Source organism: Fundulus heteroclitus, chromosome 23 (assembly GCF_011125445.2).
Source record: "Fundulus heteroclitus isolate FHET01 chromosome 23, MU-UCD_Fhet_4.1, whole genome shotgun sequence".
NCBI classification, from domain to species: Eukaryota; Metazoa; Chordata; class Actinopteri; order Cyprinodontiformes; family Fundulidae; genus Fundulus; species Fundulus heteroclitus.
In genome coordinates, this window is record NC_046383.1 from 32851386 (window position 1) to 32878990 (window position 27605).

Consider the following 27605-nt stretch of genomic DNA (forward strand, 5'->3'; position numbering starts at 1 on the left):
GTGACCCAAAGCCGGAAGCTAACGCGTAAACAGAATATAGCAGCAAAGAGACAACAAATACTGCTTTTCCGCGCTTCCATTCGCTTTTATTCTGCGCGTTTCCTCGACCAAGGACACCTTCGGCCATGTCCGCAAGCAGCATGAAAGACTCCAGCTTCCTGGGAGGCAGAATACTACCGGAAATAGAGTCAATGTCGAAAAACCTGAAGGATGTGGATCAAGAATTGTTTAGAAAGCTACTCAAAGGTAGTCGAAACACCATTTCAAACCACACAAGTATCGCTGTCTGTTTGAACCAGCTTTCAGATTTATAAACTGTTCTTCAATATGTAAAATAAAACAACGGAACTCGTGTCTTTAATTCCTGCCATTGATTTTATTTTAAAAGAAAAGACACAAACAGCATTTTAGGAAACCATAAACTGACTCAGAGAGGAAAAGAGCATGATTTGTGTTGCTTCTGTCTCCAGTCGTGGTCAGTGCCCTGGAGGGAAAAGACTGCCGAGAAGTCATGAAGTCAATCGCCGAAAGCAGTGTCATCCCGCAAGAGAGGCTCAGTCACATCATTGCAGGGATGCACAGAGTGCTCTCCGAGGCCATCCGCGTCCCAACATCCTTACTTAAACAGGAGGTGAGCGTAGACAGAAGCACACAGAGATGGTACTGCTGTGGTTTGCCTTTCATTCACACAGAAGACACGTGACACAAGAGGAGGGTTAGCTGTCACTACTAATCAGACTCCACTACTGCTACTTATCTATCTGATTACTAGTTAATAAATACAATTAGTAGATAAATGATTATTTAAAAACACAAATAGATTTCAAGCAAATCACAGATTGGTATTCCTTGGAGTGAAATTGAAAGTGTTTGGGAGTATTTTTGCATATGTTTTACACAACAAGATTGAATGATGAACACCAAAAGGCTGACTGTTGTTGTGTAGCCCAATAGGTAGCATGGCGTTAAAAAAACCCAAAACGAATAGTTTGGAAAATCACTTCTCACAGTAAAGTGTCAGTAAAGACTATTCTAGGCATAGCTGCAGTGATGATTGTCCCAAAGGAAAATTGTCTTGGGTACAGACTCTGGCTGCTACATAGTCCAACCAAGTGTCACGCTACACTCACACATAAAAACACTACTATAGAATTTCCATTATAAGAAAAATAAATGCATAAAAGAAACATGTTACATTACATTCACAATGAAAAAATTAAAATAAATAAAAAATGTTTTTTTATATAAAGACCCTTCTATTAAGAATCGGTTATTAGAAAAATGAATACATAAAAGAAGCTTGTCAGTTTAAGCTAGGTATTAAGCTTAAGTGAAAGCTTAATACAAAGACAGAAGACTTAGAATAACAAGTTCAGAAACAGTGATGCCTGAAGTCGTTTAGGATCTTATCAAGCTGGACTTGCCGCAGTCCACTAATGTAACATAATCTGATGTAAAGAGGAAAGCAGCAATCCATCCCATAATGTACTGTGTGTACAGTATCTTGCGAAGCCATTCCAACCATTTCAACTTTTTCACATTTTGTTCTGTCACAACCACAAGCTTTTGTTTTTGTTTTTTATCTGGACTTTAAGCAGGTAGGTAAGGTTTATCTATAAAGCGCCTTTCACAGATTCAATGTCACAATGCGTGGTTGTACAGGAAAATAACATTTAAGATAAACACAAAAAAAAGTATATGTAAAAAGCACAATACGTATACATAAAAATAGCTGAATAAAATCAGGACGTAAAAGCCCAGTGGAACAAAAGAAAAAATCTCTCCAGAGTCAGCAAAGCGAAGCTGTTGTGGTTCCATAGTTTAGGCCCCACAGACTGAAAAGCTTATAAGGTCACTTATAAGGTGGTCTCTGTAGCCAAGGAGTTTCCATGGGTTTTATTAAGGGGAATCAGGGCATTAATCCAAATGAACGCCAATTTTTCAGAATTTTATTTATAAAAAAAAAAAAAAAAAAAAAAGTCCATCCACTTCACAATGACGCACCACTTTGTGTAGGTCCATCATATGCAATCCCATTAAAATACATTGAACTGTATGATTTTAGTGTGACAAAATGTGAAAAGGTTCCAGGAGTATGAAGACAAGGCAATGGATCAGGCTGTATCAGTTCACATGGTGTGGGAAGATCTGCTGCATGCTTACATTTCTTTTAACCTCCATCTCTGTATGCATAGATCGCCGCTGGCCTTAACGTCCAGTTTTATGCATGGTAAATATTTTCGACATTAATGAAATGAATCTCATCGATTTGTTTTGGTTTCTGCTCAGGCGTTTAAGGAAGATCTGAGAGAGCTAAGGTAAGGGCTACCATCTTGTTTTCACGCTCTGATTTGCATTGTTTCCTTCACCGACGCTGCGCTCCTTTTGTCGCCAGGATACCAGAAGACTTTGTCACAGATTTCTCCAGTGTGGTTTTTGGAAACCGGTACGTTGGATTTACAGCATTTTGAGTGAAACATCGGCATGCCGGATCTCGCGTGTCAGAACACCGACGCGTTCAGGCGCAGCTCTCCCTGACGTGTTGCGCTCTTTCCCGTGTGCTTGCAGACGTGCAGCTCTGGAAGCGGCCACCTCTCAGAATGATCCCCACCTCCCCACGCTGGAGGAATTCAAATGGAGAGTGGATGTTTCCATTTCTACAAGGTAAAGACTCCAACGCTATAACCTCGGTCATGTGGGGAGGAAATCTCAAAGACTGACTCCTGTCACACAACGGTAAATAGGTCAGTGCACTAAAACGTCTTAAACTCGGTAGCCAAAGCTGTGTGTCTCTGTCCACCCAGCTCACTGGCCAAAGCCCTGCAGCCGTCCGTTCTTATGCAGCTGAAGCTGTCAGATGGGAGCTTTCAACGCTTTGAGGTACTGAAATCACTGATACTATGGCCTTCCCTGTCACGCCTTCCATGTATTACAAATGCACCTAAAGTTTAGTCTTTTGGTCCTTGATCCAGGCAGACCGTGCAGGTTTTCAGTGTTCTTTTAAATTGCACGTTTTCTACTAAATGTAGATCATTTGAAGCAAGGTTTGACGAGTTACAGAGAAGAGTGCAGAGCAGCCGTGACCTTTTCCTTGATTCCCCGGCCTTGTTTCCACGTCTTTGGCCAGAATACCGAGGAACTCTACCCGTTCTTTAGTTCGTCCTTCAAAAAGGAACTGAGTGTTTTTCGAAGGAGATGTATAAATGTCCAGATCAGGATTTATTATGGCCAAGATCAAGCTGAGACATTTAGGAAGCCTTTGCCGACTCCCCGTCTGGTACTCTGCTGAGATCAGTGCCGTGGTTCTGCTTTAAAACAGGCCGCATTTCCTCAGCGTTACGTATTCTAGGTTAGTGGATGCGCCGCACCGAACTGGCTCACCGATGACGCTTTGGATGCTGCGCTGTTGCTTTTTCTCGACAATGACTTGGATCTAGGCACAACTTGAGTTTTCTTCACGACAGCCTCAGTATGCTGATCCAACTCCTAGATGATCATCAGTTTGTAAAGATGCACTATATATCAGCCCCACAGCCACAGGTGTATAAAACCCAGCACTGCTTCTACAAACACCTGGGAACGAATGGGCCGATCAGGAAACGCGGGGATGGGATGCCACCAGTGCACTAAACGTTCCCTGAACGGCTTATCATAATCTGAGTGAAAGCATTTGGTAACAGCGGCAGCGGAGCTTGGTTAGTGGTGGGATAGTGGACGCTGATGTGCACGGTGTGCAGAAGCCCCCCTCTTTGTTCCAATGAAAGTTACTCCCTAATGATGCAGCATTCACGGCTTCCTCAGTTCCTCCCAGCGTGACTGTGGGCCACCATACAAAGCAAGGTCCATAAAGGCATGGAGGAGGGAGACTAGTGAGTCCTGACCCCAACATTACAAAACAGCTGTGGGATAAATGAAGGTGGGGAGTGTGAGCAAAGAGTAGTCTACTGCCACATTACAGCCCTTGTAGTAAGAACGAGAAATTATTAAAGTTCTTTTGTTTGGAAAGTAAATGAGCCAAGACTTTTGGTACCATAATGCGTATTTGACTCAACCCGTCCAGTTACAGTCTTCGATAATCTCAAGTCTCGCTCCGACCGATGACATTCACACCCAGAGCACATATTTGAACTTTTCTGGCATGTTAGCACGTTTCCACCATGTTTTGATATGACTCCTTGATAATTCAGCTGCCCAGCTCTCCCAGTAAAATACTTTTACAATGCACTTTACAAGACAATTGATTTGGCTAAGAAAGCATCCCCAGGAACAGTTGTGTTCTTTCATCTCAAAGTCCTCTTTGGGATTCAGTTTGTTTTTCATTAAAATGTAACGAACAGTTGCTGAGAAGACAATAGATGGCTGAAAAGGCTACCTCTTGACCGCACAGAAGTTGAAAAATGTTAAAAATGAGCAATTTGTCAAATACATTTATTCAGCCTAATATGAAGTCTGGATGAAAAGTTTTTCATATTTTTTATTTTATGAAATGTGTTAAACAAAATAGACTCTAAGCTGCTTTCAGAGGTCAGAAAGCAAGAGGGAGCAGATGGGTTGTGCCTGCATTTCTGCAGTACGCTTTATTTAAAGTAATCTGGTTGTGAGCTAACAAACTAACGTCTGTGTCAGTTGTTACATGACAGGATAGCAGGCTAAGAACTGAAGTAACATTTGCTGCAAACTAACCTTTCACCCATCGTCGCCCACACATCTCTGATGCATTAAAACAGAGAGTTTTTTTTTTACCTGCTTTGCTTTTTACAGAAAACACTAAAATGCATCTCTGCGTCATTCATGACCTGTTTTCATGAGTCCAAACAAGCCCAGCAGCACCCGAAGTAAATGCTAATCACCCAATGCAGTGGAGCAATTCTGTAAATAAGGGCTACCATACAAAACCAGACTAGTTTGCAAGGGTTGCTACAATGAGTTGTTGAAATGTTTGGTCTTACTCAGCAGGGGGCGCCATACTCCACATTTTGGCTGTAGAATGGAATAGGGAAATACTTTATTGTCCCTCAGTGGGGAAATTCAGGTGTACCAGCAGCAAAGTGAAAGACAGAAGAAAGCATGTAGTGTAACACAAGGGCAAAAATGATAAAATCAGAACGTAATAGCAGAACACTGTACAGTAACGGATCATTTACAGCACAAGAAAAAAAATACTGTGCACACTCTGATGCCAAAAAAGCATTTGTAACTAAGTGGGGCAACTTAAAAAAATGTACAGCATGTGCAGACATAGTTGTGCGTAAAAAACACAACAGCAGACTATTTATAAGAAATGGAAAAACTGCAAATACCAGCAGACATGTGAGCAGCTTATTGAATTTGTTGGGATCAGTGATGGTTATAAAGTCTAACAGCATCTGGGAGGAAGGACCTGAGGAAGCGCTCCTTAGAGCATCTGGGATGCAGCAGTCTGTCACTGACAGGGCTCCATGCATGGGGTGGGAGACGTTGTCCATCAGTGATGTTATATTCCTTACAGTCCTCTCAGGGCACTTTACAAAGTCCTTTCAATCAAATCATACAGACCTTATCTGGGCTATCGAACACGGGACAGAGTCAGGGAGTGGAGTGGTCCTGCAGCAGATGTGCAGTTCACCACGAACAGCGGTTATACAATGAGATTACAGCTGAATTAGAAGATTAGAAACAACAACATCTGATGTGCACGCCCAATGGAGCGATCTGAGAGCAGATCGGAAAGAAGGTGCAGAAAAAAAGCATAAAAGGCGGCTTCTGTTCTCTGTTGGAAGACAGATAAAATGCTTCAGTGTAACTTTTCTATATTCACCTTCATTATGTGTGGCTCAGCTAACATTCGTACTTTTTTTTCTTTGTGCAATATATATACACAGGTGCCCGTGTCGAAATTCCAGGATCTGCGTTACAACGTCGCTTTGATTCTTAAAGAAATGAACGATTTGGAGAAAAGGAGCATCCTCAAGATCCAGGACTGATAAACGATCCACCGTTGTTCTCAGAGACTCTGAAGGAGCGCTGGGTGTCTGTATGTTATGAAAAGCAAAAAGCTCCCTGTGTTCAGTTTGGGCTCCGATTGTGTTGGCGTCTGACATGCAAGTAGCGACCAACACTTAAAAAGAAATTGGACATTTTCCTTTGCTCCACACAATAACTACTACCATATGTGAACACTGTTGGTTCTTAGAGATTTGTGCCAAAGCCAAATCAAGACTCACCATGTTGTTGAGTAATACTGGGTGATATGAGCCTGAGACTGAACATTTTTACCTGATTGTATAGTGTAATAATTGAACTGAAAATTGTGTTGTTGTTTTTTTCTGTTGACTAATACATAAAATTGAAATCATACAGAAAAAAAAGATGTACTTTCTTTTTTGTATCCATTTCAAAGCATTATTTATCATTGTTTAATTCCCTTCAACTACATTTCTATATTAACATTTTAAGAAGACATTTCCCTAATAATGCAATACCTTACCATTATTACATGATTAGAAACTCACTAATAAAAGGATTTTAAACACTGGGTGCCAAGCCATCATGAACTCACGTAAAGGTCCTTAATCTGCTAATATTAAAAATCGTACATAAGCTCCACATTTGTAAAACTTTTAGTAGCAGTAAAACAAATCAAGTTTTGATTACTCTGAAGGCCCACATGGCTTTTTAAAAAAGTGCAAAATATTACATTTCTTGCATCTGCCTGAGCAGCAGAAGCATGTGTGCAGAAGAATCTGAGCCCCCGGGCTTCAGGTTTTTTTTTTTTTTTGTGCTCTACCCATTCAGTTTTAATTCCTGCATGCAAATTACAGTGGTTGGATAGTTGAGCAGTTTGTAGAGGTTTTCTGAAACTATCTTTCTTTGTGGTACATCTGAACGTTCCTTATTAAAAAAAACCTGCATAGTTTCTAGAAATGTGTTAATTTATGTGATAAACATCACAGAAAGAGTTATAGTGGCTATAGCTAGCCTGTTTCTGGAGAAGTAACTCAATCAGTGAAATACATGAAAGAGAAGAAGGAGGCAGGAAGCGTGCACTTAAAGCTTGCAGTTAAAGCGTGCTGTTGTCTCCTCTGACATGCTTGGCGTCCCAGGTTAGGTTTGTGTTTGTTTCCATATGGTTGTATATTTGTTATCGAAACAAAATTCCAGCAAATTAAAATGCCTCATGTGTTCTTATAAGTTTTCTTTGGAAAAGCTGCTTTATTTGCAAACAACCTCTCTGTAAAACATGGTGGTGGCAGCATCATGCTGTGGTGATGTTTTTCTTCAGCAGCAATAGGGAAGCAAAAAGTTGGATTTAAATACAGGGTGATCCTGGAAGAGTCTGCTTAACGGGGAGCCTGATGGGGAGTGCTGGCCCAGTGGTTAGAGCAGAGCGCTCGGGTTCTCAGAAGGCTGAAAGTACTCGGTTCAGACCCCGCAGACTGCCACCGTGGGTCCTTGAGCAAAACTCTTAACTCCAGATTGCTCCTCGTGCCGCTATAAACTGCCCACTGTTCCCCAAGGCTGATGGGTTAAATGGAAAAGACAGTTTTTATTGGAACATACAATTGCAAAGACAAATATTTCTGTGAAGACACATGTGAGATGTAATTTCTAACACAAAGTTTGAAAATGGGTCCTTCTGCCTTCCACTTTACCTTTACTTGCTACTTTGTCGGTCTGTTATTTTAAAATCCCCAAATATGCACAGAAGATTATTTCGCCATGACAAAATATGAAAAAGTCTTATAGATCATAATACTAATTCAAGGCACCGTGTTTCTCAGTGGATGACTGTTGCAGGATGTTTTATGTTGGGAAATCAGCCAGGAAAGACACAATCAGACTGTTTCTGAAATGTGGGACACTGCAGACTCCCTCCCTTAAAGCTGTAGTTGGTAATCCTGTTCAGAAAAACTTTTTATTATACTGGCTAAAATTGTTCTTCCGTCCTAAAAGTAGTCAATACATTTTGTATTCAGAAAAAGGAGGACTCTAACCAATCCCTGCTCTTGGGTGGGTTAGAGTTTTGGTTCTGCTCTCACTCTCCTATCCCTCAAGTTCCGGGGGTTTCACTTGATCTATTTATTGTCCCACATGCCAATCATTCTGAGGTACGCACACAGTGTGCGTGCTCGCTTGCTGCCTGCACATGCACACTTCTAGTGTTTATGTGTCCAGTTAGCTTCGGTGTTAGCCGTTTATTGTAGCTCTACTGCTCTCAGCAGAAACTTTGAACATGGCTGAGAGTCGCAAACCGAGCAAACGTTTATTAGAAGAGGAGGAAGGCCTCAGTAGAAAGAAATAAGACCAGAGTGGATTTAGGAGGTATATTTCACATGATCCCCTGAAGAGCGAGGTAAGACAGTCTTGCGCATGCATAGTAATTCAAACATGGACTTGTGGAAACTTCTGAAAAAAATCGGCGACCCTTGCTTTAAGGACATAGCTCTCAACTCTCACGCATTGACCGTGTGACACACGCATTTCACACGCTCACACGCAACACAAGACATTTCACACGCAAACATGGAATTTCTCACGCATAAAAATCACAAAGCCCATCTGGGCTGCGGACGACAAAACTCCGCCTTCTGCTGAGCTGTTTCGGCTTCTTTCACAACTTGTGGCCATCAGTAATTCCTGCTGCAGTTCTTTTTAACAGAGCAGCAGGAAGAGTGATCAGAGTTATGAATAATTTTAGTCTTAACAGTGGTGAAAGTGAGCCGGTAAGGTCCTGTACCGCGTACACCGGAGGGGAGGGGGCGGAGGGAGAGCTGCTGCAAGATGACTGGTTCATTCAGAACCAGTCATGGCTGCACGCTGATCATAAAAACAGTTCTGCTAACCAGATGCAGTTTAAAACGCCACTTGGTCAGTTTATAAGTTTCGTTTTTATTAATTCTGCATTTTTTAACTACATGCACCGTATTTCTGTGCCTCCGCGCTTGCTCCTCTCCCTCCCCTCCTTTCCCTCGGAGCAGGTGCTTTCTGGGCGCCCAGAGCGCACTGACGAGAGCAATAGAGATTTCTCTGGCCAGCGCGGCGACTGACTGAGAAACCTGTCGCTGTGAAAGGTGATGAGAATGTTATAAACTGTAACAGTCTAGAAGTGCATTGAGCTGAAAAGAGGGAGAGATCAGCAGCTGGATCGTGCGTAAAGACGCAGCGGGAACCTCTGTGTGCTTCAGTGTTGCTGCTGAGGGGATCATAAAGGCTTGATGAAACTCAGCCTGATTCACCAATCAGGTTATAGATTTACAATGATAAACAACCCATAGATGAATGTGTAACAGTATAATAATTCGGTCAATAATTAAAATCTACTTAATTTTATTCAGTATTATTTGAACAATTGTGTATTATTTATGTTTTAATCCATTAACTGAACAATAAAGTATTAATATGTCTCTTTCTCTTTTTAACACAAGTAATACATGTCTACTTCATTGTCTGGTGGGATAAAAATGAGATGGAGTTGACTCCACCGGCTCTTCCAGGGTCCGGTTAGCCCCGCCCCCAAACAAGCCCCGCCCCCAAATTAGCATAATCTCACTCCTAACTTTTGATAAAAGTTGAGAGGTCTGTTTAAGGAATTGCCCCATCACAGCGGGTTGCCAACTCTGCTATGTATCTCTTTGCCCATGGACTGTGAAGCCATACACCCCGGAGAGACCGGCAAACACGGGCGCAGTCCAGAATCGCATCTAAGTACAGCGTGCTTTTCAACATTGGAACCTAACCAGCCGACTGCCATGGAAACAGACTGCTTGTCACCTTTCCTCAGCTTTTGCAGGAGAAGAGCTGATCTGAAAATGGCCCCTTCAAGCTGTGAAGGAAGCCTAAGGACACCGCCACGCAGGAAGGCCATGCAGAAGTCCCCATGCTTCATAGGCCGAGCGCAGCCCATCGTAGCCCGTTTAAAGCGCATCCTGGGCCGGGAATCATAAAGAGTTTTCCCCTGAGCTAGCCGCTGGCTTGCTTCCCCAAGCCAGTTTCACCTTGGTCCAACGTCTTCCAATCAGACGGCCCCAAAGTCAACCGCACTGACAAAGGCAGAAAGTTTAAAATGGTTTAGTTTGAATGTGTTTTCACTATCTTTCAATGTTTGACAGAGCTAGACCTGGAGCTAACAGGCTAAGCTGGAGCTAGCATTCTTGAAGTAATGCTTTTGGATGTGCTTACGGTGTTACGATATGTTAACTTTATCTCAATAAGGGTTTTATACACCGATGGGACGTTGATGTTTCTGTGTTCCAGTCCACTCCTTACGACAAAATATGGCTTAAAAGTCTTTCTGAGTGAGCGCTGAGCTCCCACTAGCATTAGCGCTATTAGCTTCCCAGATAACTTAATGCTACCACCTAGTAAACGTAACTACTTCTGCCATTGTTTGATACTGCTACGAGTGTTAGTACAGAATTAATAGGGGACAAAAAGGTCGATTTTAATGGTGTTTTGCATAACTTAAGGTTAACCCATCAACCTAATGACCGATCATCCGCTACAGCGCCTTCTAGCTTCCAATTTGAGTCTTAATTATTTCCTGGAGAAATAATTACATCAATAGAAATCAAGTGTCCTAAAGGTTATTGATTTCTACTAAGCTAGTCATTCTTTAAAATGGTATTTACTCAAATAATGTTTTGCCTAACTTAGATCTGCATGGTTGAACTCATACCAAATGTTGTTCTAAATTAGTTAAGCTAATTTGACCTCATTCCATATTCTTTAAGATAAACTCTGGGTGTTTTACTTGGATCTGCATTGAACCAGGACTCACTGAATCATTCTGGTGACTATTTTCACTAGCCCAGAAGAGAGGACTTGTTGATTGAAATATAGTGTTAATTCAGATAAACAGCATTCTGTAGTGGTGTTCTCTGGATGTTCATTTTATTTCTGTTAATAAATTCTTGTACTTGAAGATAAGTTGTTACTGCTTAATTCTAAAAGTGTGCAGAGTTTGCTGTTAAAAGAACGCCAGTGCTCAAATCACCCTTTCAACTATTTTCCTAATATCAGCTGTTTGGCCTGATATTCACCGGACAATACCTAACCGACCGAGAGTTACATAATAAACATTAAATAACTTAAAAACATGCGTAATGGTACAACAGTTATAATGCAGGGTCCTTCACAAATCTCTAACTCACCACTGACACAGATAAAAGCCGGAAATCCTAAGCTCGAACATCCATCTGTTGGACCTCGTTGGATAGTAACGGGTTGTCCCTACCCAGCACACAAGGTTCAGACTGTCTGACCAGGAGGCAGCACAGACAGCAGTTCACCCTACATACGACAACTTCTAGGTGTGAGCTCAGGCTCTCCTGAGTGAGTAAAGGTCACGTCTGACCGTGAAGGTGTGTGGGTGTTGCTTGCATAACATTCTACTAGTGTCCTCCTTTGCATATATGTCAATATGTCTGTTTCTCCATGTGTGTCAGTCAGTGTTTATGTCTCTGCGCGGGATTGAGTTCAAGGGCTAGACCGGTTGACCTATATTACCAGCAGTTACTGAGACGGCTGCCGGTGGACCAGCCACTGCATGTAATCCACGCACACGCACACCTGAACTTCCTCCAGCAAACAGGCTTTATTAGGGGACTGCAGTAAATACCACTAACGGGTTAAAGGAGAGGCTAATAATACCGCGTAGGATACCATCAGCCCCGTTCGGAAAATCTCTGCAACTCCGTCACCGTGCTGTAACTTTAACCTTAGCCTGTTTCTGATTCTACCACTACTTTGGGCTTCAAACACCATCCATCTGGGCCAGACGTTAATATTGCAGTAGAATTGAAAGCTAAAACCCAGGAGTGATGCAGCACAGCCTCCGAGCGATCTGCTCAGAGTTTAAACTGATTGTATTTCCTTCACTGCAAAAAAAAGGGAAGTAAGCGTTAGCATTAGTTTTAGTTAGCTTTGATGATCTGCCAGTAGAATAAGATGTTTGCACTTAAAATAGGAACAACTCATGTCCATATTCTTATTTCAAGTGCAGTATATCTAATTACCTTATTCTAGGGGTCAAAATACTCATTCCATTGGCAGATAATCCTACTTACCTGCTCAAATCAAGGACAAATTTTACTTCCTTTTAGTTCCCTTTATGCAGTCTTTGTTCTCTGGTGCTTTTACAATTACCCTGTGCTGCTACAAATACCCTCACAGGCAGTGTTAGAAGGTTTTCTCAGGGATGACTGATCATTTTGGGACTGGACACCATAACTGAAAGCTATAATAGAAGTTCTGGGGGTTTAATCTCAGGGTTTGCATTAAAAAAGCAGGGCAATATGATGGACAACCGAGCTACAGAGACAATAACCCCCCGGCCTACTCTCTGGATGTACCACAGCAAGAAGCCCTTGTAAACGTCAGCTGAGCTAGATTCAGAACTGTGCTTGTTAAGTAAGATGTCACACAGCTTTTTTTTTTTTTTTTGTGTAATTATGCAAACATTTTTATGCAACAAAGGCCGGCTACACTTGAGTGTGCTGCTGAGCCGTTCCAGTTATAAAACAACCTGTGCTTCTCAGCCTCGGTCTCATTTCCATAACTCGACGTGTGGCTCGGATTTACTCCCTTCTATCCTCCGTATCTGACGGTGTGCCTCCCAGATGCTTTGTTTCCTCTCTGTAGTGACAGCCCCGTAAATTTCCGGTGTGCAGGAGGCTCTGAGAGAGCTGATTAAAAATCGATTTTAAGCTACTCATGAGCTAAAGCAATTGCTTCCTTGATCTCCTTACACATGCCGCATAAGGCAAACTGTTTCAAACGCCTTTAAAGTCTGGTTGAGAGCCTTGCATGTGTGCGTTCAATACAACGAGTGCAATCCATGACGTGAATAGTACAAAATCGGTCCTGATTTACGGTTTTGGGTCGGTACACAGCGTCAAGGTCCAAGGAAAACCCCTTACAATAGAACAGAAACTCTATGTGGCTTATTATCCTTACAACTTTTGAACAGAGATCTGAAATGACTTATGCAAAAGTATTCATACCCCTTTGAGTTGTTTTCTTTTTTAAGGTGATATCACAACCACAGACTTCAACATTTTTGAAGCACATAACTGTAAAAGAATTGGAGGGAAAAGGTACATGGCTTTATTAAAAAGAAAAAAAAACATGAGAAGGTTAGCATGGATGTGCATTCAACCCTCTTTTATTTTACTTTAGAAGTCACTAAATTTATGGCAGAGTGAAAACAATATCCCACGCTATGAACGTCTCTCAGAGCACGTCTTCAATCCATGTATCTGAAACAGAGCACTGCATTATTGCAAGCCTCCCAAGACATGGCAATCCACCGAAACTGACAAGAATTAACTAAAAAGCCCACATTTATTCAGGAGGAGCTGCAGAGACGCACTGCTCGGGTGGGAGCAGGAAGAAAGCCATCACTGAGAGAGATCCAAAAACGACCTTTTAAAGTTTGTCACAAGCAATGTGGACAAAGGTTCTCTACTCCGATGTCTCCAAAATTTAACCGACTATTATCCTGATTACACCATCCTCGTGGCGAAACACGGTGGTGGCAACTTCATGCTGTGGGAATGCCTTTCTTTAATAGGGGCCCAGTCTGAGTTGAAGGGAAAATGGATGGCGCTATAACCGCAGGGTAATCCTGTCAGAAAAGCTGTTGGAGGCTGCGAAAGACTTTCAGGTTGGAGCAAATGTTCCGCTTCCGGCCACGACCCAAAAAAACCCCAAAAAATGCACAGCCATATTTCAGAAGGAATGGTCGCCGTGTTCTCATGTCAGAACGGCTCAGGCAAAGTCCAGAGCGAAATTCTGCGTGACAAACTGTGGAACGTCTTGGAAATTCCAGTTCACACACAGCCTGCGTTCAGTCTGACCGAGCATGAAGTATTTTGCAAAGAACAACTGGCGTAATTTCAAGGTCAACGCGTACGGGACGTGTAGAGAGAAGACCTGTAGCTGTGATTGCAGTGAACAGTCTAGGTTCTGACTGATGGGGGCAGGTTGGGGGAGTGAAGGCAAATGCATGGCACTCTTTTCTGATTTTTAAATTTTTTTTTTTTTGGTTAAAAATCCATCTATTTCATTTCACTTCACACTACATCGCTACATAATTGTCTTGTTCTATAAGATAAAATCCCATCAAAAATACATTAAAGGTTGTGGCTGCCTGTAACATGACAAAACAGGACAAAGTTTTAAGGTTAATAAAGTAGATAAAAAAATGTACTTTAGAGCTTTTATTTTACTCGTTGCTCTGCTCCTAAGATTTAAAAGAAAGCCCATTGTGTTCTTGTGGAAGCAGAAAGATGAATTACATAATTAAATCACACGTTAAGGCGTTATTGTGCGGGGTTGTACCTTATCTAGAGCACAATGTGTGCTTTATATATCAGACATGGGAGAAGACTCAAGCAGTACGCTTTATGAGTGCTGACCTGTTAAATGCAGGTCAGACCGGCTCCTGGAGGACCTGCTCGCCTGGCCCCAGCCAGAGAAAAACTATTACATGCGGGTTTGTTTTGTAACCGGGTTTTTTTTTTCTGACCTCATCCAATGAGAACAGCCGCTCGGGGTCACATGACACCGTTTTTTTTACATAACCGCCTCCCCTCCCACCCACCCCTGCACCCCTCCTGGTCCGCTGAGAGCTGTGTCGGGCGTGTTTTTGTGCTGAACTTGACCGCCGGGCAGTCTGCGCGCTTCAGCAGGTGAATGGCAGCCGCGGCAGCGAGCAGTCGTGCCCCGCATAGATGAAGCGAGAAGAGCCTCCCAGTAGACATGGGGACTGAATGGGACGGCATGCTGCGTCTGGCGGCGGAAGCTTTCCGGGCGAGCAACTTCGAGCTGGCGGCGGATATTTACGAGTGCCAGCTGGCGTGCGTCGGGGACCCGGAGAGCCGGCGGGAGCTGATGGTGAAGCGGGCTGACGCGCTCGCCTTCGGGGGCAAAGTGGCGGAGGCGTTCGAGGTGTACCGACGCGCCTCCGAGATAGAGCGACTCCAGCCTGCCCACCTGTCCAACCTGGTGGACTACCTGTCGGACAGCATCCGGAGGCAGGAGCGGGCGGGCGGCCGCCGGAGGACGGGCGCGGAGCGTGGCGGGCTGGAGGACTTCTCCTGCGGGATGTGTTTGGGCTTCCTGTCCGAGCCGGTGACTCTGCCGTGCGGACACTGCTTCTGTAAGAGCTGCCTGGAGAGGGAGCGGGAGGAGAAGGAGCGGCCAGGGACGTGCGGGGAGTGCCGGGCCAGCTTGGGGGTGGCCGACCCGCACGCGTACAGGGTGAACGTGGTGCTCAGCAGCCTGCTGGTCAAGTGGTTCCCCGCCTTGCACCGGGCCGAGCGGCTGAGGCGGGAGGGGAACGGGCTGTACGCCGAGAGGAAGATGGAAGCTGCGCTGGAGAAGTACAACCAAGCCATACTGACAGGTAGTGACCGTCCGCGCTGAGTTGGGCCTCTCTCTTTTGTTTTCTGTAGTTTATAAAACCACGGCGCGTTGAATAACGCCACGCGCTTATCAGGAGTCCAGAAAGTGTGCCGCGCGCTGACTGACAGCGCTGCTCCCCGGCGTACCCGCCGCCATGTGTTGGATAACCGCGTTATGTAGGCCGGGCCAGTGGACCAAACATTACGTAAGCGCGTAGCCCCGCCCCGCGCGTTGTGTAACGTGAAACAGCGAGACTGCAAATGTAGGTCAAGGGTATTATTGCAGGTCACGTCATTTCAGGCAGAGTCAGGAGGAGGGAGGCGACGCGGGCGGAACCTTTACGTAAAAGGTACCGGGCGCGCTCAAATTTCATTCCGGCGAAGACAAAACAACCAAATGAACTTTTGGCTTGGCTTCCAGGGATGGGTGTGTTTGTTTTGTTTGTTTTTTAGTGCGCGGCGCTATGGTTGAACTATCACCTGGTGACACATTTAAAGGGACAGCTCTCTGTTGTGATTGCAGGCAAAGGTCTTCTGTGACTGGGAAGCCTGCCCTGGCCTCGTTTAGTTCCCAGGAGTCTACTTGTGTAAGCCCAGATCTAGTTCAGTGATTCCCCCCCCCCCCCCCGCCCCCCCCAGTCTTTCCTTTGGCCAGCTCGTTTTGGCACTTATGGCCTTAAACCTGGGTGTATTTTAGCAGGAGTTTTTTTGTTACAGACCAATGCAAAACAGGGGTTAATTGGGGAGTTGACGGGGAAAATAATGATGCATAGTATTGTGGTTCTGGAGACCATTGGTCTCATGATTGACCTTGAAAGCACAGTTTTAAAGACTTGTTCTTGGTCTGGTCTCGGTCTCAAGGAGGTTTTTATTTTAGGGATTGCTCTCAAGTGCGAAGCTTTACACAATATCTAGATATTTTTTTCTTTTACTACACCCTGGTGTAAAACTTGGGGCTGCATTGAAAGGCAACCAAGTTTTTGATTGTGAAAATTAGCATTTTCTTTAAATATATCCAGCCTGAACCGGGTCGTCACAATTTTAGCACTGATCTTGAAAACGGGGCTTACGTCGATTCGGTCAAACTCAAGGCCCGCGGGCCGAATCCGGCCCTCAAGAGCCACAAACGGCATATCATGTCATAAAGTACAGGCACATATCCTTTTAAAGTGTATACAGTAGCTGAAACTGTGCCTCCTGCAGCAAATGTTTATTTCCCCCCCCACACCTCTGTCGCTAAATACCTGTTTTCCACAATACATCAAAACAACCCAGAAATGTCCAAAAAGAGAAAAGCTGATGCAGAATGATGAGAGCTTAGAGTGTAACTCCAATATCAACTTTATTTGCAGATAAACTGTTCAAATGGGCCTAAAAATGCAAATTTTATGTTACTGTGATTTTTTTTTTTTTTTTTGTTGTTCTTTTTTTACATTTTTATGTGAACTGTCAGACAGGCGCAGGTTTGGGTCAACCAGAGCTGATCAGTCAGCGCAGGCTGGGATAAATGTCGTGGCGCAAAACGAAGATTAAAGGCCACTTTTCAGAGGCTGTCGTTCACATTGTCCAAGCACCGTCTATTTGGTAGAGGGATGATCCAAGCCGATAAAGCCCAGTGAAGCACAATCATTTCCCCGAAATAAGGTTGCGCGCAGAAAGATTTAAATGTAAGCGGAGGTGGTTTCGTATTTTGTGAGGAGCAATCGTGCAGTCTAGGTGCGGTGGGTGTTTGCGTCAGGGGGCCAACCCTAGTTGCTCTGTAGACCTTGAGGCGGAACGACAACAGGGGCATCGCTGCAGCCTACAACCAAACGGCGTTGGGGAACAAACATCTGCTAATCGAATGTCAGGAGGAAAGCATCCGAGAGGTACCTGCTTGTGTCGTCTTGACGACGGACAGGACAACAATGGCGACAGGCTCCATTGTTGCCGACTGATCTGGATCGTAGCTTCAGCGATCTGCACTGTCGAGGTTCCAGTCCCTGTCTGCTAGGCAGCCATCACCCAGGGTCCAGAGCGGGGTTCCCCCCCCCCATCTGAAGCTGGAAGGTTCTCCGCTGGTCGTGGGTTCTGGCCGGGCTTCAGGAGAGCCTGCCCTTCAGCGGCCTCCTGCTTCTATTGATCAGTGTGTGCAGTCTGCTGGTCCATATCTGGTGTCCCACTGAACGCACTGGCATGTATAAATAATGCCCCTGGCCTATGGGCCTGTCCTGCAGTCCCATTCCTAATCTCACCGGTGTGAGGGAATTAATATGTGAGCACGCTGAAGGAGCAGGAGAAGGCTTCGCTTTGACTCTCGAAGGGGGGGGAGGAGGAGGAGGCCAGCAGCGACATTTGCATAAGTTCTTATAGTTATGAAACGTGCAATATGGGTGACCTTGATACTGGTGCATGGTTTTGTAAGGCAGCAATCTTTTTCATAACACATTTTGTAACGTGGGAGCCGGTCCGTTTTCGCTTTCATTTTTGGAAATTCCTTCTGTCACACATGGAGACAAAATAGGTCCAGCAGAGTAAGCTTTACACGGGATGGCCAAATGACCACCGACTACAAAACGATGTCTATACTGAACAGCTGTCCTCATGTGACGGCCCAAAAAAAAAAAAAACACCTTTTAAGCCCGCCATGTGGTCGACCACCAGGACTCACCGGGAGAAAGGAGAACGTAGCACGGACCTCTGAGTTTTGATCGAGTAAAATCTGAAAAGTGCGGCATGTGCGGCATATTTCTGTCTTTCCATCAACCCAGACCACTGCCATTTATAGCAGATTTCATGTAGGTCAGTGGCTACACTGTGGTCTCATCTGCACAGAACAAGCCTGGGATACTGTTTTCAGCCAGCTTCAAATGCCTCCGGTGGATCATTTACCCACAAAGCCCTGCAGCCTTCATAAAGCTGCTGCGTTTATTCTAACATCACACCCGTCTACTAATTAGGTAACATCCGAGGGCAGCGGTTTGCGCCTGGGTCTTATTTAGGGGTACATTAGAATAACGAGGGCTGAGCAACACCTGCCTGCCACACCTTTTAAGATTCAAATTTTCTAAACAAACGTTGAAAACCACATTCTGCCTATTCAACCATCCTCAGCTGGGCAACTTGTCACTCATCTAGCCGTCGTTTGTGCTTGCCTCCCAGCGCCCACGGACCACGTCCTGTTCAGTGGGCGCTCTCAGATCCACTCCAGCCTGAAGCAGCATGAACGGGCTCTGAGGGACGCCGAGACGGCCTGCAGACTCATGCCCCTGTGGTCCAAGGTAGGGCGGGCCCCCCTTTCCCACGAGGGGTTGTTCATCCGCTCACGGCTGGAACAGGAAGTGACGGGCTGTCTCCTACGACAGGGTCACGTGCGTAAGGCCCAGGCCCTGGTGTCGCTGGGCAGGACGGAGGACGCTCTGAGGGAGTACCTGATCTGCCTGTCCATAGAGCCGGAGTGTCGACTGGCCAAGGCGGAGGCCCACAAGGTGAGCGTCTTTTTTTTTTTTTTCCGTTTGTGTAGAATTTGTTCTTTTAATCATTAAACGGGCATTTACAGTGAAAAGCGGCCCCCTTTAACACTGCTCGCTGCCTTCTCGCAGCTTCTCAGTGACTTCCTGGCTCCGGTCACGGATCAGGTTCCCCAGCACGTCTCGGACTGCACCAACTTCCTGTCTTCCAGAGCGCATGTCAAGACCAGCATCGCCGAACCTGTCCAGGTACAGCCGCGCCTCCTTCGCCCTCAGCGTGCCACCCTCTCCATCCGCCTCTCCCCTTTTATGAACTCCTTTCTGCTCCTGCTCCTTTCCACGCAGACCATCCGCCCTGGCTCGCCATCTTCAGAACCCCCTCCCGCGGCACCTGGGAGGTCGGGCTGGAGCTTTGGAAAAACCGAGTCGCATCCCCTCAAACGGAATCACAGGAGCGCGGAAGAGGAGGAGGAACCCCGGGAAGAAATCAGCCCCCAGAAGAAGTTGAAGCGTGGTGAGCATACCGGCCGAGCAACAACACCCTGTTCCCGCTGGCGGTGTTCTTGTCGTTCACCGTCTCACATCATCTCTCTGCAGAGCCCACGCAGGGCCGGGATCCCTTGGGCTCCGTGTCCAGTGACGTGTTGGACCCGACGGATCTGGAGTGCTCCCTCTGCATGAGGTAGGATTTACAGTCAGCCCTACAAATACAGCTTTTACTTTCTCCATTTTTATTTTCATGTCACAATCACCAAGCTTCGGTTTATTCCCGGCCCAGTCTGAAAGTCATTTGCAGCCTTTAACTTCACGTATATTTAGCTCCATCCTCGCTCTCGTCGGCTCGGACCAGTTTCCCTTGTTGTTCCTTGACACTTAACCCCAATAGGATGCATAAAAGTTTGCGTTTGTAATGTAAAGAAACGTGGACCTTTTCCCAATGGTCCATACAGCAAACTAAACAAAAATCTGGACAGCAGGTCCCTGTTGATCATCGGGTCCATGGTGTTACAGTGTTGGGTGTGTGTTTCCTATCCAGGCTGTTCTACGAGCCGGTAACTACACCGTGCGGGCACACGTTCTGTCTCCAGTGTCTGGAGAGATGTCTGGACCACAACCCCAAGTGTCCGCTGTGCAAGGAAGAGCTGTCTGAGGTACTTCCTTGATCACAGACTTCAGGTTTCTCCGGCGGAGACGTGTGCCTCCGCTGCGTCTGATTCACTCATTCTCCCCCTGTGTCTCCCTCCAGTACTTGGTCCAGAGGCAGTACTGTAAGACGGTATTAATGGAGAGCCTAATATCCAAGTATCTTCCCTCCGCGTTTCTTGAAAGGCAGAAAATACACAAGGAGGAGATGGCTGAGCTCTCCAAGTAAGTCAGGAACCCCCCCCCCCAAGCACTTCTTCCTCCTGCTGTCTGTGGTTCAGGATGCTGAACGCACGGTTTCCCCTTCGTGTTTTGGTCCAGCCTCAACAAGAGCGTGCCTATCTTTGTGTGCACCATGGCCTTCCCCACCGTGCCGTGTCCCCTCCACATCTTCGAGCCCTGCTACCGACTGATGATCCGCCGCTGCATGGAGACGGGAACCAACTGCTTCGGCATGTGCCTGGGAGACGACCTCAAAGGGTCAGTGGCGGAGGCAGCGCAGCAGCTTCATGTCTCCTCCCGTTCCAGCAGACACACTAAAATGTAATCCCTCTTTCCCCCCATTTTGGCCCTGCAGGTTCGCCGGCTACGGGTGTCTGCTGGAGATCCGCGACGTCAAGTTCTTCTCAGACGGCCGGTCGGTGGTGGACACGATCGGTCGGCGGCGGTTTAAAATCATTCAGCACCACGAGCGGGACGGCTACAACACGGCCGACATAGAGTACCTGGAGGACGTGAAGGTGGGTGGAAACGGAGAGAAGGGCTCAAGAGAGACCCGAGATAGGAGGTCACATCTCTTAAGGTGTGCTCGCATGTATTCACAGGTGGAGGGGAGAGCCGAGCGCGAGCTGCAGTCGCTGCACGATGCGGTGTACGACCAGGCGCTGGTCTGGGTCAACTCTCTAAAAGCCGAGCAGAAGCAGCGCATCGAGGGACACTTTGGACCAATGCCCAAGAAAGACCCCGAGCTTCAGGTACAAGATGAACGCAGCACCAGATACACTAGATGGGTAAAATGAAACCTGTTATCGCAGCAGCACAATCTGCCAGCGCAGGTTTTAGGCTAACCCAGCTTTTAATTTGAGAGCATTCACTCAGCGGGACAAGATGGACCATAAGTCGCAGAAAATATAAGGATTTTAAGTGTGCCTTTTTATTGTCTGAAAAATAAGATGCTTTTGCACATATTCCTCCTTTTCCCACCCGGAGCATCCGTTGTCATCGAGCAAACACAGACCACAGAGTCATCCGCTCACCAGCTTCTGCTCTGTCTCTTTGCCCCTGCAGGCTAGCCCCAACGGACCCTCGTGGTGCTGGTGGCTCGTGGCCGTTCTCCCCTTAGAGGGCCGGGCCCAGCTGCCCTTCCTCGCCCTCACCTCCCTGAAGGATCGCCTCAGCGGCATCCGCAAGGTGCTCCTCTTCATGTCGCAGTGCAGGCCCCGGTGACCGGACCGGTGCGGTCGACGCACAACCGCACTCCCCCCACCCCGCTTCCCTCAGAGCAGCTGACGGCCGCTTCTTCCGCTCATCGCACAAATGACAGCCGCCGTCGCGCTTCGACGGCAAACTTTCTGAAACAAGGAAACATTAAGGAGTCTCTTAACCAGACAGCTTCCATGCGGCACTTTCACTCGGCAGCAAAGCGCTGCCGGCGGGGGAGGCGCAGAGCTGAGCCGTGTTCGGAGTGCATCACCATGTGGGTCTCAGCGTGTTCAGCCACTTTGCTGCAGTTCGGTGTAACTGTGCTCACTCTGGTTCAGTCTTTGAATGTTTTTTCTTTTTTTTTTTTTGAAATCCTGTAAAAAGCCTGTTTCATCTGTCCGGGTTCCACCGATGCCCCCCGTGGGCCTCTTCCTTTTCCTTAGCAGCTACCATCCAGCTTTAAGGTGACACCAAAACCAGTTCAGCTGCATTTAAATCCGTCACTCAGCTATCTGTTGAAACGGACGTAAAACTAAATGGAACCGAACGTGTGTTGTTTTTATGTAAAGCGCATTGAAGGCGCTAATTTATTATAAAACACCAGGTTTTAAATATTACTCCAACGATAACATAATAAGCTCACTTTTTGAAGGTGGCCATTAAGAAAAAAGATAAATGTTGGCTTGTGAGTTCAACAATGGGAAATTATTACTTTGATTTTCATAATTATGGCTTTATAATCACTTGGCAAGGACTTAGAATAATTAGGAGCTTGACTTGTAAAATTATGACTTCCATCTCAATTATGACTGTTCATCTCATAATTATGTCTTACCGTTTTTAGTTTTTTTTTTTTTTTTTTTTTTTCTCCCAAGTAGCAGAAACGGGCTTCCTTTAGCTTCTGTCTTCCATCCGTCCTCCTTCCTTGATCCCACCATTTGTCTCTTTTTCATCCGGCTAAATAACGTCAGACCGAACCTTTACGTATGGTCTGCTTTAAGGCTCCCAATCTTTTGCTGGACTCGTATTTTTTTGTTAACCGTTATTTATTCCTTTGTTATTTATGCACGAGGTGACGTTGTTTACATGACACAATGAAAGAGACACTGAGCCGCTCACTTTCCTCTGATCCACTGTCAGCCCTCTGGGTATCGGCGTGAAGCTTTAAAAGGAACTCCTGACAGCTGCACTGGAGGAGGTTTCATAGCTGACTTGATATGACCATCCGTCTCATTTGAAGAAGTTTCAGTCGACCTGTGGATCTGAGAGCGATCCCCAAAGGTGGGCATTTTGCAGCGAGTAAAGGCCGGTGCCTTTTTATACACATACAAACGAGGAGAAGATCAATTTACAAACCAGGCTCATTTCCAAGTCCCTTTAATCTCAGTTTTCCTTAAAAGCAGGTTGACACGTTTTCCACCGTAGGTTCGATAAGACGAGACTAGGGCAAACAGGTTTTAAGAGAAAAAAATCCAGAGGCCTTGCTCCTTTCTGTGACGTGATTGTTTTTACGTGCAAAAACAAATCTTGGAAAAAACGCGAGAGATTGTTTGGCGTTACCTCTTGAAATCTTTTATTTTGTATACAAAAAGGTATGATTTTTTTTTTTTTACAAGTTTCTAAGTCAACATAGTTCTTTGTATTTAATGTTTTTTTTTTTTCGCTTGTTGGTGTGTTTGTCCGGTGTGTCAATGTACGTGAAGTGTCTTGTCAATTCTTCCACATTGTAATGTCTTTGAAAGGGCCAAAGCAATGTAATACTGGACATTAAAGAACCATTAAAGAATATTGTAGAAGGCTGAAATGCAATTACTTGTATTGTGTATATATAGCACTTAGGCATGGGCTGTAGTAACAGGTAAGAATACCACTGTATTTACATAATTTTAAACAAAAATGGATATGATTTGATTTGGCAATGCTCTTTTAGTTTCCATACTGTGACCGTCTTGTGAGAGGAAATAGTTCCAAACAGACATTTTTTGCTAATTATCCTAAAAAAAAAGGTAATTGACCCCTTATAATTAGTGTTTTTCAATGCAATTGATAGAAGCAGAAAGACTGGTTCTGGTCCAGAACAGAAAAGGGAATACGTGTTAAATATAGACTTGCCCAATGTATATAATTAAGATATATCTGATCTATTGATGAACTTGTGTTCAGATTGATACATACAGGTTGGCATTAAGAGAAAATCTACCCAACACTATAATAAAATCCTGTCTGCTCATGCTCAGTGAGTAAATATGGGTAAGTCTCAGCTATATAAGGATATTTAAATAAATATGTGTGTGTGTGTGTCTTCCTAATGAAATAAACACATGTAGCAATAATAAAGTTTGGACATTTTACATATATTTTGGCTGGATTGTCTGTATTGTCCTAAAGTTGGGAGATTTAAACTTGTAGAGTAATAACATTGTGCACAATAAAAATAGGGAAAAGACACCTTTATGAATTTTCTAACATTTTCACTCATCAGAAATGTGTCAGTACCATACCTGGCTTTGATGTATGTTGTATTCAGTTAACATATCCTTCTCAATGGCAACTTTTTAACTGTATTTTTACAGTTTGTGTGCTAGAGAAGTAACTAGTAAATGCAATTTATTTGACACCTAGATGCTGACTTTAAGAACAAGAAATATCCCATAAATGTTATTTTAGGAAAGCTAGCAGCTGGCTAACACAGCAACATTAGCTGTTGCGGCTATGCTAGCTTAATTGTTCCTGTTTTTTTTGTTGCATTTAAAATGAACAAAAGGAGAATGAAATTTTAACTGGAAACACTTCAATGTGATGCAAATGACAAACTTTTAATGTTTGAGTTTTGTTTTAATTTCAATTAAAACAAGCCCTACTCTACAGCTGCCTGCTTGGTAAACCAAATCTGCTCTTAATGCAGAAGGTATAGCCACAAGATTTGTTACGCATTGAACTGACATTTTTTTCTGTTTTTTTGGCCCCTCACATTAGCCGGTCTGAAACTTTGTTTCATCCACTAAAATCTCCAGAAGAGCACAACCAGCTTCAAATATCAAAGGTTTTGTGCTTTACAAAGTAACAATACAAAAGCAATGTAACATTATTTTTTTGTCACCTAAAGTAGGGATATTTTCAAATTTGTGGCTTAGGAATCTGCCCTGGTTTATAAAATATGATCCAGTTGAGCAACAAGGAAGTGTACAAGGAATGTATTCAGAAGGCCAGGATTGGATTTATGGGCATCGCAGAGATCTTTTGTGGTACACGAATCAAATAATGGAAAAAACATCCATTACATGGAAAATAGACATATTATATTCTTAATGCTCAGGGTGGTTTGTTCTTTAATACTGGGATTTCAAAGCTTTTTTTTTTTTTCACCATTTCCCGTTTGATAAAAAAACAACAAAAAAACAAAAAACAACTCAGTCACCAAGCGTTGACAATAGGATCGTTCCACATCTTGAGCTTTCAAAAAGCCAGTGATTTATCTGTAAATACTGACGCCTCAAGTTGTATTCAAGAACTGACCGAGTATTTTAGCGTAACATCTTTTAGAAAAAACCTCCTGCCAAACGAGTAAGCCCAGGAGATCACCAATTTACGATTTAGCATAAGATAAATATGTGCTGGCTTTAATATTTCTTTTGTTTTTTTTATAGTGAAGTACTACATTGTAATATATTTTAAAATAAAGTAATAAACTGTGAATAAAGAAATAGCTTTTTGTTGTTTTTGTGCGGTAAATACGGCCTTCTGTATTCTTTGTTCTATGGTGCAATTTCTTTATAGTTTCAAAGTAGTGATCAGGGAGCAGGTTGCAGCCATCTTCTGCTGGTCAATCAAAGTAGTCACCTGTAATATCACCTGTAATCTAAAAGCAGAGGCTTTGACTATTCATTTTAATTATTTAGTTTTTGTTCTAGGGCAACCAGGAACATGTTGATACAACGCGAGGGGAAAACATATCAGCCACGATATCTTTTGCCTGTCCAACTGGGAATGCTTTTAAGGTGACCTCCAAATGATGTCTTTCTTCAAGAAAAAAAGATTATTGAAGGGAAAGTTTCCAAGTTAAAGAAATGGACCCTTAAGATTAGACTCCATTTGATAAGACTAAAAATAAATAAATAACAATAATCAAAAAAACAACAGGACGTAGACCTAAATCTGACTAAGACAGGCTGTTCATGATTGCCCCTTATAAAATCCAAGAAAAATGTATCAAGCACAGCTTGATTGGAAGGGTTACCAGGAGAAACACTGATTCAGCATATTTCATACTTAAGGATTTTTGAGAGTCAGAAACAAGCTCTTACTTTAAAATTATTGCTACAAATGTGATCTTACAGGCGAATAAACCGTGTTTAAAACAGTTTTTTTTGCCGTTTCTGGAAGTTGTAATTTCTTGCTTTGTTGCCAGTTTAAGTTTGCATGAATAAAATTTCAAGACGTTGCGGGCATCAAATTTGAAAATGAATAATGAGGAAAAGAATAAAAAGTTGATCAATTTGAAGATTCCATTTCTTGCCTTTGTACTGTGTTAAATAGAATATAGGTGGAAAAAGATTTGCAAATCTTTATATGTAATGCACAGGGGGAATCCTAATCGCGGTCCCATGTTTAAGTTCACTGATCTCATAAGAGCGATCCATTCTTTTATAAGTTGTCTTTTATAAATGCCTTTTAGTGTAGCATAAAGTGTTAAAGTATTAAAGAAGTTTTGTTTTCCTTTACCTCATTTATTCCTGTTTTGCTCATGCTTTCACACTCTAGTCCATTTCCAGGCTCTTCTGGGACTCATTTGTCAGCTGGCCATTCATCAGTCATAGCTACTATTGGTTGTTGGGTAATACACCACAAATTTTTATCTTTTCAAAACACAAAAGTTGCACCTCTGAGTCCCCCCCCCGACCGACTTTCAATTATTTCTTCAGGGGCACAGTGCCCTCAGGGGACACCGATACTACCCCCTTTGCTCGCCTGATTCCTGCCAAGTCAGCTTGTTACATAACACGAACACGAGAAGGTCAGCGAGTACCAGTCATCGCCATGGATACTTGGCACGGGCGCGGACGTATCGTACATCCTGGCCGACGGACTTTGGAGCCGGCCCGTGAATGTGACCATGCAGGTATCAGAAGTAGGCCAGCCAGCAGTCAGCGTTACCTAACTCACCCAGAAAAGACATCTGGAGAATTTAAGTAGGCGGCTCAGCCGTTACAGCTTCCCCGTCCCGCACATTAAACATGCATCATCTCCAAAGCAAAGACTGCCTCGGGTCCGTTTCTGCAAGCATTGAACGCTGCAGGCCCCTCGGGTCAGCTTCTCATGGAGGGTAACAGAAAAACAGACAGGAATGTGCTGGATGTGCGTCTGTGCCAAGACTAGTTTTCTATAGGCACTGCAGAGGTTTTAAGAGAGTAAAAAAAGGAGTTGAGATGATACGACACCATGATCGTTTGTTTAATCCAGGACCTGTTTTTTCCCCTCTATAATCATTTCCAACATTCTTCGGTTAGGCGTGTCCTGGTGACGTCCGTTTGAACCAGCAGAGAATGGCATCACAAGTGAACGTGTTAGATCCATCTTCAGAACGTCTAATTATTGCAGCTTTCACTCGTCGGTCCGTCTTCCTCTGATTCACACAAAATTATTTTGTTTGCCCTTTTTTAAAATCCTAATGAGAGCAGAAACAGGCCAAATGGCCCTGATCAACAGAGCACCGCCCCCTCTAACATCAGTGAGAGTATGGGAAGGTTTTGTGGCAGATTTGGATGAGGCAGAGTTCTTGGGCTGTCCTGCCTGAGCTGCATGTTTGAGGTCAGCCAACAGAGGCTCATGAGACGGCCACTCCACAACCTTTGCATTTTCCAGCTGCGGCCATTTTTTTTTTTTTTTTCTTTTTTACCTTTTTTCACAGATAAAATTCTCGGTCTTGTTAACTCCATTGCTGCAGATCCTTTGAATGATAACTTTGCTTTCCCACATGGTTCTGAATCATGCATCATCAGCAGCTTATGAAACAAGCAGAGGTCAGACGCTCAGAAACTCGCTGACCTTTTTGACCCAAACAGAAATTCTAAGCAAACACCACAGATGAGGCTGCTTATCGATAGAAGTCATTTAAACTCAGGTGTGTCTGGTTTCTAGTGTGTTTTCTGGGCAATATATATATATATATATATATATATATATATATATATATATATATATATATATA

The 27605-nt window shown here is 44.2% G+C and overlaps 2 protein-coding genes across 3 annotated transcripts; both read left to right on the forward strand.

Moving 5' to 3' along the window:
- The first annotated feature begins 9 nt into the window (after window positions 1–9).
- commd5 (COMM domain containing 5) lies at window positions 10–6338 on the forward strand. The gene is made up of 7 exons (XM_012852449.3): window positions 10–246; window positions 471–631; window positions 2290–2318; window positions 2396–2446; window positions 2569–2664; window positions 2805–2880; window positions 5862–6338. The coding sequence occupies exons 1-7, from the start codon at window positions 126–128 to the stop codon at window positions 5961–5963; spliced, it is 636 nt and encodes a 211-aa protein (XP_012707903.2). The 5' UTR covers window positions 10–125; the 3' UTR covers window positions 5964–6338.
- An 8249-nt stretch (window positions 6339–14587) lies between these two features.
- LOC105917590 (LON peptidase N-terminal domain and RING finger protein 3) lies at window positions 14588–23754 on the forward strand. 2 transcript variants are annotated; one of them, XM_012852446.3, is made up of 12 exons: window positions 14588–15385; window positions 18525–18643; window positions 18728–18850; window positions 18965–19081; window positions 19178–19346; window positions 19430–19514; window positions 19869–19983; window positions 20079–20200; window positions 20297–20455; window positions 20553–20715; window positions 20800–20949; window positions 21263–23754. In XM_012852446.3, exons 1-12 carry the CDS (start codon window positions 14740–14742, stop codon window positions 21419–21421), a joined length of 2127 nt encoding a protein of 708 aa, XP_012707900.2. In that variant the 5' UTR covers window positions 14588–14739; the 3' UTR covers window positions 21422–23754. The 2 variants fall into 2 exon arrangements, with proteins under 2 accessions (XP_012707900.2, XP_021166241.2); XM_021310566.2 differs by having other exon boundaries at window positions 18525–18850.
- The last annotated feature ends 3851 nt before the right edge of the window (window positions 23755–27605 follow it).

Coding starts and splice junctions, on each gene's coding strand:
- commd5 (XM_012852449.3), top strand. CDS start 126: ATGTCCGCAAGCAGCATGAAAGACTCCAGCTTCCTGGGAGGCAGAATA. Junction 2,319..2,395: donor GAAGATCTGAGAGAGCTAAG/GTAAGGGCTACC, acceptor TTTTGTCGCCAG/GATACCAGAAGACTTTGTCA. Junction 2,447..2,568: donor AGTGTGGTTTTTGGAAACCG/GTACGTTGGATT, acceptor GTGTGCTTGCAG/ACGTGCAGCTCTGGAAGCGG.
- LOC105917590 (XM_021310566.2), top strand. CDS start 14,740: ATGGGGACTGAATGGGACGGCATGCTGCGTCTGGCGGCGGAAGCTTTC. Junction 20,201..20,296: donor GAGATGGCTGAGCTCTCCAA/GTAAGTCAGGAA, acceptor GTTTTGGTCCAG/CCTCAACAAGAGCGTGCCTA. Junction 20,950..21,262: donor AGAAAGACCCCGAGCTTCAG/GTACAAGATGAA, acceptor TTGCCCCTGCAG/GCTAGCCCCAACGGACCCTC.